The sequence below is a fragment of the Salmo salar genome, chromosome ssa16, assembly GCF_905237065.1.
Source record: "Salmo salar chromosome ssa16, Ssal_v3.1, whole genome shotgun sequence".
Taxonomy (NCBI): Eukaryota; Metazoa; Chordata; class Actinopteri; order Salmoniformes; family Salmonidae; genus Salmo; species Salmo salar.
This window is the reverse complement of record NC_059457.1, coordinates 56,478,406-56,497,471: the sequence shown is the minus strand read 5'-3', so window position 1 is coordinate 56,497,471 and position 19,066 is coordinate 56,478,406. Positions and strand designations below refer to the sequence as shown.

General features: G+C 43.8%; 1 protein-coding gene across 1 annotated transcript in view; it reads left to right on the top strand.

Annotated features, from left to right (window-relative positions):
• bcl6aa (BCL6A transcription repressor a) overlaps positions 1–19,066 on the top strand; it is a 75,218-nt gene that overhangs the window by 29,723 nt on the left and 26,429 nt on the right. Inside the window, exon 3 of the mRNA XM_014149659.2 lies at positions 18,456–18,557. Coding sequence (XP_014005134.1) covers positions 18,456–18,557 — 102 coding nt within the window. The remainder of the gene's footprint in view (positions 1–18,455; positions 18,558–19,066) is intronic.

Sequence of the window (19,066 nt, the reverse complement as noted above, 5' to 3'; positions counted from 1 at the left end):
CCTGGTTCTCCTACCCTCCCTGGATCTCCTACTCTCCCTGGATCTCCTACTCTCCCTGGATCTCCCACCCTCCCTGGTTCTCCTACCCTCCCTGGACCTCCTACCCTCCCTGGATCTCCTACCCTCCCTGGATCTCCTACTCTCCCTGGATCTCCCACCCTCCCTGGATATCCAAACCCTCCCTGGATCTCCTACCCTCCCTGGATCTCCTACTCTCCCTGGATCTCCCACCCTCCCTGGATCTCCAAACCCTCCCTGGATCTTCAAACCCTCCCTGGACCTCCTACCCTCCCTGGAACCTCTACCCTTCCTGGATCTCCTACCCTCCCTGGACCCTCTACCCTCCCTGGATATCCTACCCTCCCTGGACCTCCTACCCGCCCTGGATCTCCAAACCCTCCCTGGATCTCCTACCCTCCCTGGATCTCCTACCCTCCCTGGATATCCTACCCTCCCTGGATCTCTTACCCTCCCTGGACCTCCTACCCTCCCTGGATCTCCTACCCTCCCTGGATCTCCAAACCCTCCCTGGATCTCCTACCCTCCCTGGATCTCCTACCCTCCCTGTAGCTCCTACCCTCCCTGGATCTCCAAACCCTCCCTGGACCTCCTACCCTCCCTGGATCTCCAAACCCTCCCTGGATCTCCTACCCTCCCTGGATCTCCTACCCTCCCTGGACCTCCTCCCCTCCCTGGATCTCCTACCCTCCCTGGACCTCCTCCCCTCCCTGGATCTCCTACCCTCCCTGGATCTCCTACCCTCCCTGGAACTCCTACCCTCCCTGGAGCTGGGCTTGACATTACATCAGGGGCCCTGGTCGTTGCCCTGGTCAAAATAGTGCACTACGTGCATATAGGAGGTAGGGAACTATTTGGGATGAAAGCCTGAGCTTTGGACCCACACATTATGTCAGGGATAGGTTGTTACCTTGAGCTGTGGACACATTATGTCAGGGGATATGTTGTTACTTTGAGATGTGGACACATTATGTCAGTGGATAGATATGTTCTTACTTTGAGATGTGGACACATTATGTCAGTGGATAGATATGTTGTTACTTTGAGATGTGGACACATTACTTCAGGGGATAGATAGGTTGTTACTTTGAGATGTGGACACATTACGTCAGGGGATAGATAGGTTGTTACTTTGAGATGTGGACACATTACTTCAGGGGATAGATAGTTTGTTCTTCAGGTTCTGTCGCTGTCCACAAATAGCAACATGCACATCCCACCTCTTTGTACTGTACACCAGTGGTTTAAAGTACTTAAGTAAAAATACTTTAAAGTACTACTAAAGTCATTTTTTGGTTTATCTGTACTTTACTGTACTATTTATATTTTTGACTACTTTTACTTTTACTTCACTACATTCCTAAAGAAAAGTATGTACTTTTTATTCCATACATTTTGCTTGACACTCAAAGTACTCTTTACAGTTTGAGTGCTTAGCAGGACAGGAAAATGGTCCAATTCACACTAAACAGAGAACATCCCTGGTCATCCCTACTAACTCTGATCTGGAGGACTCACTAAACAGAGAACATCCCTGGTCGTCCCTACTGCCTTTGATCTGGAGGACTCACTAAACAGAGAACATCCCTGGCCCTCCCTACTAACTCTGATCTGGAGGACTCACTAAACAGAGAACATCCCTGGTCGTCCCTACTAACTCTGATCTGGAGGACTCACTAAACAGAGAACATCCCTGGCCCTCCCTACTAACTCTGATCTGGCAGACTCACTAAACACAAATGCATCATTTGTAAATGATGTCTAAGTGTTGGAGCATGCCCCTGGCTATCAGTAAAAAAATAATAAAAAAGGAAATCGTGCCATCTGGTTAGCTTAATATAAGGAACGTTAAATTATTTATACTTTTACTTTTGAAGTATATTTATCAAATCAAATCAAATGTATTTATATAGCTCTTCTTACATCAGCTGATATCTCAAAGTGCTGTACAGAAACCCAGCCTAAAACCCCCCCAAACAGCAAGCAATGCAGGTGTAGAAGCACGGTGGCTAAGGAAAAACTCCCTAGAAAGGCCAGAACCTAGGAAGAAACCTAGAGAGGAACCAGGCTATGAGGGGTGGCCAGTCCTCTTCTGGCTGTGCCAGGTGGAGATTATAACAGAACATGGCCAAGATGTTCAAATGTTCATAGATGACCAGCATGGTCAAATAATAATAATCACAGTAGTTGTCGAGGGTGCAACAAGTCAGCACCTCAAGAGTAAATGTCAGTTGGCTTTTCATAGCCGATCATTGAGAGTATCTCTACCGCTCCTGCTGTCTCTAGAGAGTTGAAAACAGCAGGTCTGGGACAGGTAGCACGTCCAGTGAACAGGTCAGGGTTCCATAGCCGCAGGCAGAACAGTTGAAACTGGAGCAGCAGCACGGCCAGGTGGAGTCATCATGTCAGGTAGTCCTGAGGCATGGTCCTAGGGCTCATGTCCTCCGAGAGAGAGAAAGAAAGAAAGAGAGAAAGAAAGAGAGAATTAGAGAGAGCATACTTAAATTCACACAGGACACCGGATAAGACAGGAGAAATACCCCAGATATAACAGACTGACCCTAGCCCCCAGACACATAAACTACTGCAGCATAAATACTGGAGGCTGAGACAGGAGGGGTCAGGAGACACTGTTGCACCATCCGATGATACCCCCGGACAGGGCCAAACAGGCAGGATATAACCTCACCCACTTTGCTAAAGCACAGCCCCCACACCACTAGAGGGATATCTTCAACCACCAACTTACCATCCTGAGACAAGGCCGAGTATAGCCCACAAAGATCTCCGCCACGGCACAACCCAAGGGAGGGCGCCAACCCAAATACTTTTAAAACCAAATACTTTTAGACTATCACTCAAGTGATATTTTACTGGGTGACTTTCACTTTAACTTGAGTAATTTACAAATAAGGTATCTTTACTTTTACTGAAATTTGACAATTGGGTATGTTTTACACCACCGCTGTACACATAGCAATATCCACATCCTACCTCTTTGACTGTACACATAGCAGCAACAGGTCATCTAGTAAACGCAGAGTGCCTCGTATGAATCTGACCAATAGAAAGAGGGGTGACACAAGCACATACCGTACAGCATCACACACCACATACCATACAGCATCACACACCACATACCGTACAGCATCACACACCACATACCATACAGCATCACACACCACATACCATACAGCATCACACACCATATAGCATCACACACCACATACCATACAGCATCACACACAACATACCATACAGCATCACACACCACATACCATACAGCATCACACACAACATACCATACAGCATCACACACAACATACCATACAGCATCACACACAACATACCATACAGCATCACACACAACATACCATACAGCATCACACACAACATACCATACAGCATCACACACCTCCACCCCTTTACTTCCCTCTATCCATCTAACTCTCCTTTTTTGTGTGAATAACCTCTGTATAATTTACCCAGAGATGTGGACATTAAACAAGTGAGTGTGACAGCTGAACCACTTGAAAGATTTCCTGTTGTTCCTCATGTGTTTCGGCTGCATGCCTCTGCGCCCTGAGAGCTGAGAAGCAATGCCTTCTCCTTTTTTAACACGCCCCACTCCCCTCCACCCTGACCTATATGTGGTCATAAAACTTACGCCACTCGTACACGTGCAACATGCCTGTTCATGTGTTCAAACAAGGAATCTGTCTTAGAGAAGAAAACAATTAAAGGTGGGAATGTTTTTAAAACGTTACCTTTGGCCTTTTGCAGTGGATCCTGGGCCATGATATTGTGCAAAGGGTTCAAGTGAGTTAACCTCAGCAGTCAGTCGACCCTTCACCATGGCAACAGACAGTGATCGTGTGTCTCAAATAGCACCCTATTCCCTGTGTAGTGCACTGTTTCTTCATGGTAATCGTTTACTATCAAGGGCACTTCAACAGATTTTTAAGTTAGGGGATTCAACCAACCCCTCTTTTACGCTACTGCTACTCTCTGTTCATCATACCTGCATGGTCACTTTAACCATATCTACATGTCCATACTACCTCAATCAGCCTGGCTAACCGGTGTCTGTATGTAGCCTCTCTACTGTATATATCCTCTCTACTGTATATAGCCTCTCTAATGTATATAGCCTCTCTACTGTATATATCCTCTCTACTGTATATAACCTCTCTACTGTATATAGCCTCTCTACTGTATATAGCCTCTCTACTGTATATAGCCTCTACTGTATGTAGCCGCTCTACTGTATATAACCTCTCTACTGTATATAGCCTCTCTACTGTATATAGCCTCTCTACTGTATATAGCCTCTACTGTATATAGCCTCTCTACTGTATATAGGCTCTCTACTGTATATAGCCTCTCTACTGTATATAGCCTCTACTGTATGTAGCCTCTCTACTGTATATAACCTCTCTACTGTATATAACCTCTCTACTGTATATAGCCTCTACTGTATATAGCCTCTACTGTATGTAGCCTCTCTACTGTATATAGCCTCTCTACTGTATATAACCTCTCTACTGTATATAACCTCTACTGTATATAGCCTCTCTACTGTATATAGCCTCTCTACTGTATATAACCTCTCTACTGTATATAGCCTCTCTACTGTATATAGCCTCTCTACTGTATATAGCCTCTCTACTGTATATAGCCTCTCTACTGTATACAGCCTGTCTTTTTACTGTTGTTTTATTTCTTTACCTACCTATTGTTCACCTAATACCTTTTCTGCGCTATTGGTTAGAGCCTGTAAGTAAGCATTTCACTGTGAGGTCTACTACACCTGTTGTATTCAGCATTTCACTGTGAGGTCTACTACACCTGTTGTATTCAGCATTTCACTGTGAGGTCTACTACACCTGTTGTATTCAGCATTTCACTGTGAGGTCTACTACACCTGTTGTATTCAGCATTTCACTGTGAGGTCTACTACACCTGTTGTATTCAGCATTACACTGTAAGGTCTACTACACCTGTTGTATTCAGCATTTCACTGTGAGGTCTACTACACCTGTTGTATTCAGCATTTCACTGTGAGGTCTACTACACCTGTTGTATTCAGCATTTCACTGTGAGGTCTACTACACCTGTTGTATTCAGCATTTCACTGTGAGGTCTACTACACCTGTTGTATTCAGCATTACACTGTAAGGTCTACTACACCTGTTGTATTCAGCATTTCACTGTGAGGTCTACTACACCTGTTGTATTCAGCATTTCACTGTGAGGTCTACTACACCTGTTGTATTCAGCATTTCACTGTGAGGTCTACTACACCTGTTGTATTCAGCATTTCACTGTGAGGTCTACTACACCTGTTGTATTCAGCATTTCACTGTGAGGTCTACTACACCTGTTGTATTCAGCATTTCACTGTAAGGTCTACTACACCTGTTGTATTCAGCATTTCACTGTGAGGTCTACTACACCTGTTGTATTCAGCATTTCACTGTAAGGTCTACTACACCTGTTGTATTCAGCATTTCACTGTAAGGTCTACTACACCTGTTGTATTCAGCATTTCACTGTGAGGTCTACTACACCTGTTGTATTCAGCATTTCACTGTAAGGTCTACTACACCTGTTGTATTCAGCATTTCACTGTAAGGTCTACTACACCTGTTGTATTCAGCACTTCACTGTAAGGTCTACTACACCTGTTGTATTCAGCATTTCACTGTGAGGTCTACTACACCTGTTGTATTCAGCATTTCACTGTGAGGTCTACTACACCTGTTGTATTCAGCATTTCACTGTGAGGTCTACTACACCTGTTGTATTCAGCATTTCACTGTGAGGTCCACTACACCTGTTGTATTCAGCATTTCACTGTGAGGTCTACTACACCTGTTGTATTCAGCATTTCACTGTGAGGTCTACTACACCTGTTGTATTCAGCATTTCACTGTGAGGTCTACTACACCTGTTGTATTCAGCATTTCACTGTAAGGTCTACTACACCTGTTGTATTCAGCATTTCACTGTAAGGTCTACTACACCTGTTGTATTCAGCATTTCACTGTGAGGTCTACTACACCTGTTGTATTCAGCATTTCACTGTAAGGTCTACTACACCTGTTGTATTCAGCATTTCACTGTGAAGTCTACTACACCTGTTGTATTCAGCATTTCACTGTGAGGTCTACTACACCTGTTGTATTCAGCATTTCACTGTGAGGTCTACTACACCTGTTGTATTCAGCATTTCACTGTAAGGTCTACTACACCTGTTGTATTCAGCATTTCACTGTGAGGTCTACTACACCTGTTGTATTCAGCATTTCACTGTGAGGTCTACTACACCTGTTGTATTCAGCATTTCACTGTGAGGTCTACTACACCTGTTGTATTCAGCATTTCACTGTGAGGTCTACTACACCTGTTGTATTCAGCATTTCACTGTGAGGTCTACTACACCTGTTGTATTCAGCATTTCACTGTAAGGTCTACTACACCTGTTGTATTCAGCATTTCACTGTGAGGTCTACTACACCTGTTGTATTCAGCATTTCACTGTAAGGTCTACTACACCTGTTGTATTCAGCATTTCACTGTAAGGTCTACTACACCTGTTGTATTCAGCATTTCACTGTGAGGTCTACTACACCTGTTGTATTCAGCATTTCACTGTGAGGTCTACTACACCTGTTGTATTCAGCATTTCACTGTAAGGTCTACTACACCTGTTGTATTCAGCATTTCACTGTGAGGTCTACTACACCTGTTGTATTCAGCATTTCACTGTGAGGTCTACTACACCTGTTGTATTCAGCATTTCACTGTGAGGTCTACTACACCTGTTGTATTCAGCATTTCACTGTGAGGTCTACTACACCTGTTGTATTCAGCATTTCACTGTGAGGTCTACTACACCTGTTGTATTCAGCATTTCACTGTAAGGTCTACTACACCTGTTGTATTCAGCATTTCACTGTGAGGTCTACTACACCTGTTGTATTCAGCATTTCACTGTAAGGTCTACTACACCTGTTGTATTCAGCATTTCACTGTAAGGTCTACTACACCTGTTGTATTCAGCATTTCACTGTGAGGTCTACTACACCTGTTGTATTCAGCATTTCACTGTAAGGTCTACTACACCTGTTGTATTCAGCATTTCACTGTAAGGTCTACTACACCTGTTGTATTCAGCACTTCACTGTAAGGTCTACTACACCTGTTGTATTCAGCATTTCACTGTGAGGTCTACTACACCTGTTGTATTCAGCATTTCACTGTGAGGTCTACTACACCTGTTGTATTCAGCATTTCACTGTGAGGTCTACTACACCTGTTGTATTCAGCATTTCACTGTGAGGTCCACTACACCTGTTGTATTCAGCATTTCACTGTGAGGTCTACTACACCTGTTGTATTCAGCATTTCACTGTGAGGTCTACTACACCTGTTGTATTCAGCATTTCACTGTGAGGTCTACTACACCTGTTGTATTCAGCATTTCACTGTAAGGTCTACTACACCTGTTGTATTCAGCATTTCACTGTAAGGTCTACTACACCTGTTGTATTCAGCATTTCACTGTGAGGTCTACTACACCTGTTGTATTCAGCATTTCACTGTAAGGTCTACTACACCTGTTGTATTCAGCATTTCACTGTGAAGTCTACTACACCTGTTGTATTCAGCATTTCACTGTGAGGTCTACTACACCTGTTGTATTCAGCATTTCACTGTGAGGTCTACTACACCTGTTGTATTCAGCATTTCACTGTAAGGTCTACTACACCTGTTGTATTCAGCATTTCACTGTGAGGTCTACTACACCTGTTGTATTCAGCATTTCACTGTAAGGTCTACTACACCTGTTGTATTCAGCATTTCACTGTAAGGTCTACTACACCTGTTGTATTCAGCATTTCACTGTAAGGTCTACTACACCTGTTGTATTCAGCATTTCACTGTGAGGTGAAATGTTGTATTCGGCGCACGTGACAAATAAACGTTGATTTGATTTGATCTTTGGGTTACCGCCCCAACGCTCTTAACCACTAGGCCACCTGCCGCCCCACACTTTTGACCAGGACTGCACTATATAGGGAATAGGGTGTATTTTGAGACGCTGCCAGGGACATCCACCCATGACTCAGAGACATGCAGTCTAGACCCCCACACACCTTTCCTTTCCACCACGACAGAATTTCATGTTCACAGAAACACACACACATACAAAATACACACACACACACACATACACACACACACACAAAACACACACACACACATACAGAATACACACACACACATACAGAATACACACACACACACATACAGAATACACACACACACACACATATACAGAATACACACACACACACACATACAGAATACACACACACACATACAGAATACACACACACACACATACAGAATACACACACACACACATACAGAATACACACACACACACACACACACACACACGTACATTACTCACACACACAGACGCAGGTACATTACTCACACACACACACACACACACACACACACACACACACACACACACACACACACACACACACACACACACACACACACACACACACACATACACTTCACACAGTGAACTACAATGAACTGAATACTAACACTGAGTTAAAGAACTGAAAGCTAACACTGAGTTAATGAACTGAATGCTAACACTGAGTTAATGAACTGAATGCTAAGACTGAGTTAAAGAACTGAATGCTAACACTGAGTTAAAGAACTGAATGCTAACACTGAGTTAAAGAACTGAATGCTAACACTGAGTTAATGAACTGAATGCTAACACTGAGTTAATGAACTGAATGCTAACACTGAGTTAATGAACTGAATGCTAAGACTGAGTTAAAGAACTGAATGCTAACACTGAGTTAAAGAACTGAATGCTAACACTGAGTTAAAGAACTGAATGCTAACACTGAGTTAAAGAACTGAATGCTAACACTGAGTTAATGAACTGAATGCTAACACTGAGTTAAAGAACTGAATGCTAACACTGAGTTAAAGAACTGAATGCTAACACTGAGTTAAAGAACTGAATGCTAACACTGAGTTAAAGAACTGAATGCTAACACTGAGTTAATGAACTGAATGCTAACACTGAGTAAAATAACTGAATGCTAACACTGAGTTAAAGAACTGAATGCTAACACTGAGTTAATGAACTGAATGCTAACACTGAGTTAAATAACTGAATGCTAACACTGAGTTAAAGAACTGAATGCTAACACTGAGTTAAAGAACTGAATGCTAACACTGAGTTAAAGAACTGAATGCTAACACTGAGTTAAAGAACTGAATGCTAACACTGAGTTAAAGAACTGAATGCTAACACTGAGTTAATGAACTGAATGCTAACACTGAGTTAATGAACTGAATGCTAACACTGAGTTAAAGAACTGAATGCTAACACTGAGTTAAAGAACTGAATGCTAACACTGAGTTAAAGAACTGAATGCTAACACTGAGTTAAAGAACTGAATGCTAACACTGAGTTAAAGAACTGAATGCTAACACTGAGTTAAAGAACTGAATGCTAACACTGAGTTAAAGAACTGAATGCTAACACTGAGTTAAAGAACTGAATGCTAACACTGAGTTAATGAACTGAATGCTAACACTGAGTTAAAGAACTGAATGCTAACACTGAGTTAAAGAACTGAATGCTAACACTGAGTTAAAGAACGGCTGTCCATATGACAATCCATCAGGGACACAACGACAAACGACAAAAGATTTTTAAAAAATTTAAAAATGAAACATCCTGAACAACAGAAAAAGAACATGTATTTACTTTAAAGTGAGGCAGGAACTGAGAAGACCTCTGGGGTCGTCCCAAACGGCACCTTATTCCCTATACAGTGCACTACTTAATAACCAGAGCCAATAAGGTGTGAATAGCGAATAGGGTACCATTTGGGATACCTCCCTCTGTAGTCGCTAGCAGCAGATCTGTGGTGTTACAGTCTGGTTGCATCATACCAGCCTCACAGGACAGAGGCAAAAAACTCTTCACACTCACATCTTTGCTGACAATGAACACTGAAGTTGGCAGAAATGTGCTGTGAAACGAAAGCAAAGTGTGTGTGAGGGCGACCTCCGGGCCGCCGGCTGTCTACAGTGGGCACCGCTCTCAGATGACCTCCTCTGCTATCCTATAACAGCTATCCTATCATCTCACTCCATCACTCTGCTATCCTATCATCTCACTCCATCACTCTGCTATCCTATCATCTCACACCATCACTCTGCTATCCTAACATCTCACACCATCACTCTGCTATCCTATCATCTCACACCATCACTCTGCTATCCTATCCTCTCACACCATCACTCTGCTATCCTATCATCTCACACCATCACTCTGCTATCCTATCATCTCACACCATCACTCTGCTATCCTATCATCTCACACCATCACTCTGCTATCCTATCATCATACACCATGACTCTGCTATCCTATCATCTCACACCATCACTCTGCTATCCTATCATCTCACACCATCGCTCTGCTATCCTATCATCATACACCATCACTCTGCTATCCTATCATCTCACACCATCACTCTGCTATCCTATCATCTCACACCATCGCTCTGCTATCCTATCATCTCACACCATCACTCTGCTATCCTAACATCTCACACCATCACTCTGCTATCCTATCATCTCACACCATCACTCTGCTATCCTATCATCATACACCATCACTCTGATATCCTATCATCATACACCATCACTCTCCTATCCTATCATCTCTCTCCATCACTCTGCTATCCGATCATCTCACACCATCACTCTGCTATCCTATCATCTCACACCATCACTTTGCTATCCTATCACACCATCACTCTGCTATCCTATCATCTCACACCATCACTCTGCTATCCTATCATCTCACACCATCACTCTGCTATCCTATCCTCTCACACCATCACTCTGCTATCCTATCATCTCACACCATCACTCTGCTATCCTATCATCATACACCATCACTCTGCTATCCTTTCATCATACACCATCACAACATTCTTAGCTAGCAGAAATAGTTTCATGCTGTTTTGGGATGTCTCAGAGAGAGAGGGGTTTGTGAGGAATAGGCCGATAGTATTGCTGGGACATGTCCGCTTGCATCCATTTTGTGGTTATGTGGCTCTAAACCAAGAGCATCAGTGAAAAGTACACATACCTGTGGAGGTGGAAGGACAATCAGTGAAATAGCACTTCTCTCCTAGCAGAGGATTACGTTGTGCGACCTGTACTAAGTACTAAGAACCCTGGGGTTACCTGCCTTATCCACAGGGGGCACTTTAGGGGTCCTCCAGACAGAGTCAAATTCAGTTGATGGTACAGTAACCAAAAAAGGTTGGGAACCAACACCATAAGGTTACAATGAGTTCTGTCCCCCACACCAAACCCCCTGCCGTCCCCCCACACCAAACCCCCTGCCGTCCCCCCACACCAAACCCCCTGCCGTTCCCCCACACCAAACCCCCTGCCGTCCCCCCACACCAAGCCCCCTGCCGTCCCCCCACACCAAACCCCCTGCCGTCCCCCCCACACCAAACCCCTGCCGTCCCCCCACACCAAACCCCTGCCGTCCCCCCACACCAAACCCCCTGCCGTCCCCCCACACCAAGCCCCCTGCCGTCCCCCCACACCAAACCCCTGCCGTCCCCCCACACCAAACCCCTGCCGTCCCCCCACACCAAGCCCCCTGCCGGTCCCCCCACACAAAACCCCCTGCCGTCCCCCCACACCAAACCCCCTGCCGTCTCCCCACACCAAACCATCTGCCGTCCCCCCACACCAAACCCCCTGCCGTCCCCCCCACACCAAACCATCTGCCGTCCCCCCACACCAAACCCCCTGCCGTCCCCCCACACCAAACCCCCTGCCGTCCCCCCACACCAAGCCCCCTGCCGTCCCCCCCACACCAAACCCCCTGCCGTCCCCCCACACCAAGCCCCCTGCCGTCCCCCCACACCAAACCCCCTGCCGTCCCCCCACACCAAACCCCCTGCCGTCCCCCCACACAACTACTCAGTTAATAAAGTAGAGAAATGAGGGTGCAGTAGGTATTGATTAGGAGAGGAGGGTGCAGTGGGTATTGATTAGGAGGGTGCAGTAGGTATTGATTAGGAGGGTGCAGTAGGTATTGATTAGGAGGGTGCAGTAGGTATTGATTAGGAGGGTGCAGTGGGTATTGATTAGGAGAGGAGGGTGCAGTGGGTATTGATTAGGAGGGTGCAGTAGGTATTGATTAGGAGAAGAGGGTGCAGTAGGTATTGATTAGGAGAGGAGGGTGCAGTAGGTATTGATTAGGAGGGTGCAGTAGGTATTGATTAGGAGGGTGCAGTAGGTATTGATTAGGAGGGTGCAGTAGGTATTGATTAGGAGGGTGCAGTAGGTATTGATTAGGAGGGTGCAGTAGGTATTGATTAGGAGGGTGCAGTAGGTATTGATTAGGAGGGTGCAGTAGGTAGTGATTAGGAGAAGAGGGTGCAGTCGTTATTGATTAGGAGGGTGCAGTGGGTATTGATTAGGAGGGTGCAGTAGGTATTGATTAGGAGGGTGCAGCAGGTATTGATTAGGAGAGGAGGGTGCAGTAGGTATTGATTAGGAGAAGAGGGTGCAGCAGGTATTGATTAGGAGGGTGCAGTAGGTATTGATTAGGAGGGTGCAGTAGGTATGGATTAGGAGAAGAGGGTGCAGTAGGTATTGATTAGGAGGGTGCAGTAGGTAGTGATTAGGAGAAGAGGGTGCAGTAGGTATTGATTAGGAGGGTGCAGTAGGTATTGATTAGGAGGGTGCAGTAGGTAGTGATTAGGAGAAGAGGGTGCAGTAGGTATTGATTAGGAGAAGAGGGTGCAGTAGGTATTGATTAGGAGGGTGCAGTGGGTATTGATTAGGAGGGTGCAGAAGGTATTGATTAGGAGGGTGCAGTAGGTATTGATTAGGAGGGTGCAGTAGGTATTGATTAGGAGGGTGCAGTAGGTATTGATTAGGAGAGGAGGGTGCAGTAGGTTTTGATTAGGAGGGTGCAGTAGGTATTGATTAGGAGGGTGCAGTAGGTATTGATTAGGAGAGGAGGGTGCAGTAGGTATTGATTAGGAGGGTGCAGTAGGTAGTGATTAGGAGGGTGCAGTAGGTATTGATTAGGAGAGGAGGGTGCAGTAGGTATTGATTAGGAGGGTGCAGTAGGTAGTGATTAGGAGAAGAGGTTGCAGTAGGTATTGATTAGGAGGGTGCAGCAGGTATTGATTAGGAGGGTGCAGTAGGTATTGATTAGGAGGGTGCAGCAGGTATTGATTAGGAGGGTGCAGTAGGTATTGATTAGGAGGGTGCAGTAGGTATTGATTAGGAGGGTGCAGTAGGTATTGATTAGGAGGGTGCAGTAGGTATTGATTAAGGGAAGAGGGTGCAGTAGGTATTGATTAGGAGAAGAGGTTGCAGTAGGTATTGATTAGGAGGGTGCAGCAGGTATTGATTAGGAGGGTGCAGTAGGTATTGATTAGGAGGGTGCAGCAGGTATTGATTAGGAGGGTGCAGTAGGTATTGATTAGGAGGGTGCAGCAGGTATTGATTAGGAGGGTGCAGTAGGTATTGATTAGGAGGGTGCAGTAGGTATTGATTAGGAGAAGAGGTTGCAGTAGGTATTGATTAGGAGGGTGCAGCAGGTATTGATTAGGAGGGTGCAGCAGGTATTGATTAGGAGGGTGCAGCAGGTATTGATTAGGAGGGTGCAGTAGGTATTGATTAGGAGGGTGCAGTAGGTATTGATTAGGAGGGTGCAGCAGGTATTGATTAGGAGGGTGCAGTAGGTATTGATTAGGAGGGTGCAGTAGGTATTGATTAGGAGGGTGCAGTAGGTATTGATTAGGAGGGTGCAGTAGGTATTGATTAGGAGGGTGCAGTAGGTATTGATTAGGAGGGTGCAGTAGGTATTGATTAGGAGGGTGCAGTAGGTATTGATTAGGAGGGTGCAGCAGGTATTGATTAGGAGGGTGCAGCAGGTATTGATTAGGAGGGTGCAGTAGGTATTGATTAGGAGGGTGCAGTAGGTATTGATTAGGAGGGTGCAGTAGGTATTGATTAGGAGGGTGCAGTAGGTATTGATTAGGAGGGTGCAGTAGGTATTGATTAGGAGGGTGCAGTAGGTATTGATTAGGAGGGTGCATTAGGTATTGATTAGGAGGGTGCAGTAGGTATTGATTAGGAGGGTGCAGCAGGTATTGATTAGGAGGGTGCAGTAGGTATTGATTAGGAGGGTGCAGTAGGTATTGATTAGGAGGGTGCAGTAGGTATTGATTAGGAGGGTGCAGAAGGTATTGATTAGGAGGGTGCAGTAGCTATTGATTAGGAGGGTGCAGTAGGTATTGATTAGGAGGGTGCAGTAGGTATTGATTAGGAGGGTGCAGCAGGTATTGATTAGGAGGGTGCAGTAGGTATTGATTAGGAGGGTGCAGTAGGTATTGATTAGGAGGGTGCAGTAGGTAGAGGGTGCAGTAGGTATTGATTAGGAGGGTGCAGTAGGTATTGATTAGGAGGGTGCAGTAGGTATTGATTAGGAGGGTGCAGTAGGTATTGATTAGGAGGGTGCAGTAGGTATTGATTAGGAGGGTGCAGCAGGTATTGATTAGGAGGGTGCAGTAGGTATTGATTAGGAGGGTGCAGTAGGTATTGATTAGGAGGGTGCAGTAGGTATTGATTAGGTAGCCCCTCCATCACCTTCCTCCGTCTTACCTAAGTGGGTCATTTATTTTTCGTGTAGAATTGGTTGAGTAAAAGTTTGCCAAGGTTTTGCAGTAATTATCTCCATGGCTGTATCGCTATACCCAGCAGGGGGTCTCTTTCTTGTATTCTCTCTATAATGCATCAGCCCTGTGTTGGAGGGAGGCGCTTTAAACATCCCCCCAGTGGATTGGGAAAAAAGTTGACGCTGCTCTTTGTTTGGAGCAGAGACGTAGTAATGTCTTTATTTGGCAGTGCTGAATCGCTGATTGTTGTAATTATTTTGTAGCGGTTGGGTTTTCTCCCGGTAGAGATTGGGAACACCTGGGATGCTTTTTAGTGGGACACCACAGCGGCATGCCCGGATAGATGGCCGGATGGATGAGAAGAGCTCCTCAGGGAGAAGTCTTTTAAAACAGGAAACGTGACGTCACATAAAGGTTAAGAAAAACAGGAATATCTTTCAATGGAATGAAAGTCAAGAGTCCATCACTGGATTCACTTACTGCTTCCCCAAACAAAAGCTCAGGTGACTTTGAATGACGGTATAAACATGATATGATCATTATCATTCATTATAAAAGTTAACGTGTCGTCGTCGATATCCTTAATGACGGTATAAACATGATGTCATTATTATCTTTCATTATAAAGTTCACATGATCGCATTCTCTAAATCTAATTGAAAGTTTTGAAACCCTGGCCAGGATGTGAGATGATGTCCACGATGTAGAGTGTGTTCCAAATGGCCACCTATTCCCTAAACAGTATACCTACTGGTCATAGGGCTCTGGTCTAAAGTAGTGCACTACTGGTCATAGGGCTCTGGTCTAAAGTAGTGCACTACTGGTCATAGGGCTCTGGTCTAAAGTAGTGCACTACTGGTCATAGGGCTCTGGTCTAAAGTAGTGCACTACTGGTCATTGGCTCTGGTCTAAAGTAGTGCACTACTGGTCATAGGGCTCTGGTCTAAAGTAGTGCACTACTGGTCATTGGCTCTGGTCTAAAGTAGTGCACTACTGGTCATTGGCGCTGGTGTAAAGTAGTGCACTACTGGTCATTGGCTCTGGTCTAAAGTAGTGCACTACTGATCATAGGGCTCTGGTCTAGAGTAGTGCACTACAAAGGGAATAGGTTGCCTTTTGGAAAGTACAGATAGAGAGCACATCTCGTTCCCCACCACAGGCCCAATCATAACTTCATCTAGTCAACAGTAATATAACTTGGTTAACCCAGAACTAAAATCTTTGCTTAATTTAGTCAGATGCTCGATGTTTACGTAGACTATCCACAAGATATTTCAAGTAACACAAATGAGTCATTCCATCGATTCAGTGCCTTTTGAGAAATATATCTTTCACATAAATTAAACACAGTCGTAAAGAGCACATTTTCAACTTGATCAAAAAAACATGTTTTCAATCTGGAGGTTAAATAAAACATAACTACAATAGGTGCCAAATAAAGTAACGAGTTGAATGACAGGTTTGACGACAGGGTTGATGACAGGGTTGATGACAGGAAGGATGACAGGAAGGATGACAGGGTTGATGACAGGGTTGATGACAGGAAGGATGACAGAGTTGATGACAGGAAGGATGAGGAAGGATGACAGAGTTGATGACAGGATGGATGACAGGGTTGATGACAGGTTTGATGACAGGAAGGATGACAGGGTTGATGACAGGGTTGATGACAGGAAGGATGACAGGAAGGATGACAGGAAGGATGACAGGGTTGATAACAGGATTGATGACAGGGTTGATGACAGGGTTGATGACAGGATGATGACAGGAAGGATGACAGGAAGGATGACAGAGTTGATGACAGGGTTGATGACAGGATGATGACAGGGTTGATGACAGGAAGGATGACAGGGTTGATGACAGGATGATGACAGGGTTGATGACAGGATGATGACAGGGTTGATGACAGGAAGGATGACAGGGTTGATGACAGGAAGGATGACAGGGTTGATGACAGGAAGGATGACAGGAAGGATGACAGGGTTGATAACAGGGTTGATGACAGGAAGGATGAGGAAGGATGACAGAGTTGATGACAGGGTTGACGACAGGGTTGATGACAGGAAGGATGACAGAGTTGATGACAGAGTTGATGACAGAGTTGACAACAGGGTTGATAACAGGATGATGACAGAGTTGACGACAGGGTTGACGACAGTATGGCGACAGGGTTGATAACAGGGTTGATGACAGGAAGGATAACAGGGTTGATAACAGGGTTGATAACAGGAAGGATGACATGAAGGATGACAGGACTGATGACAGGGTTGATAACAGGGTTGATGATTTCTTCTTAAATCAGCCATTAATCCCCTTGTGACAGGAGGAATAGAAGCTTGTATTTAAAGTAATAGTTTCACCATATTAAAACTAGAGGTCAGTTCTAGTAACAGGGGTTGACCTTAAAATGAGGGACAGACGTAAATTAATCACGTGAAATAAATAATATTCTTCAGAAATTACTTTGTCAAAGCAACAAAATAAGTAGGGCTTTACAATGATAGTGAAATTTTGAGAAATGATGGGATTAAGAAAGTTAAAATCTTCCTGGGAGTGACACAGGGTTGAGGGAGGGACATGTTAAAATACTGAATTTTGGCACTTTAGCAAGCCTTTATTCATATATATATATATATATATATATATATACAAAAAAAAAAGTGATTTATTGAATTCTCCATGTGGTTTATGTTGAAGTGCACGTCATTTAATATAACAGGCTTTTACATTCAATATTGGGGTACAATAAAAGGTACTTTTTTCCCCCCTGGACTGTAAATGTTTACAAAATAAAGTTTAGGTAACCTATAATTAATATCAAAATAAATCTAAAGTATTTTTATCAACAAGTTATTGAGTTCTTTAGATACAACCTTCAAGCTTTTGTTTGTAAAATTAGTATTTAAAAAATATATATTTGAAAACATTTACACAACAGTAGGTACAAGATTTGTCACAGTCGCTATTTGTGTAGGCAGATTGTGTGTGTGTGTAGTTTACTAAAGGTTATAAACTCTCTGGCTCCTGTATCAACTCCACTCTATCGCTACACAATGAACCGATACAGAGAGCGAGAGAGAGGCTGAGCGGAGTAGAGAACACGCTATTTATAGAACAACTCTTTTCCTGTCTTCACTTTCTTATCTACCTCTTGGGCCCGCTTGTTACAAAGAGAAAGTATCAAAATGTCTTTATCTTGTTTTGGGTGTGTGGGACTTACTGTAGAATGATACATAGTGATATATCGATGTTAGTTTTAGTTTCATTGTGTTACTTTTAAATTTATACAACTGTGTCAAACACTACATTTGTAGAATAGATTATAGACATTCTGTAAATATATCATATATTTCATGAGATTGTGTTTTGGAGTATAAGACCTTTCTGAAATGAGAAGGGAGTGATAGGCCTCCTGGTCCTCTGGTCTTTCTTGTCATTTAAAAAATAAAAAAATAAAAAAGTACAACCATATCCCTTTAAATGTTAAGCGTTTGGCTCGATCGTGACCCTTGACCTAAAGCTAATAATGGTGTCCAAGTTTTCAGAACAAACATTCATCCTCACTTTGGTGGTCTGTGCACCACATACACTTTGTTTTCGAGATGAATCTGATTCCAGATGTTTACATATGTCACCTTGTCTCCCCAGCCCAGCAGATGCTTCTCCTATGGCAGGGAGTGAACCGGATGAGAGAGGAGGCAGCAGCAGGACAGTCCATGATGTGGAGCCATCAGAGACACAGCTACCCAGGTGGACTAAAGAGTCATAGCCTGGTCCCAGGCCCGGTTTGTGCTATCATGTTTGGTATGACAAGGACAGGCAAGGAGTGACATGATAGCACAAACAGATTGGTACCCAGGCTAATAGAGTCCTCCTATAACCCTCATTAAAACTCAGGTCCCCAAACTACATTCAGCAATATGTAAATAAAACACTTCCTATAGCGACCAAAAATAGATACTTAGAGTATCATCACTAGGATATACTGTAGTAAATACAGGATATACTGTAGTAAATACAAGATATACTATAGTAAATACAGGATATACTGTAGTAAATACAAAATATACTGTAGTAAATACAGGATATACTGTAGTAAATACAGGATATACAGGATATACTGTAGTAAATTCAAGATATACTGTAGTAAATAGACGCAATATTGTAATAAATAGAGGATATACTGTAGTAAATACAGGATATACTGTAGTAAATACAGGATATACAGGATATACTGTAGTAAATTCAAGATATACTGT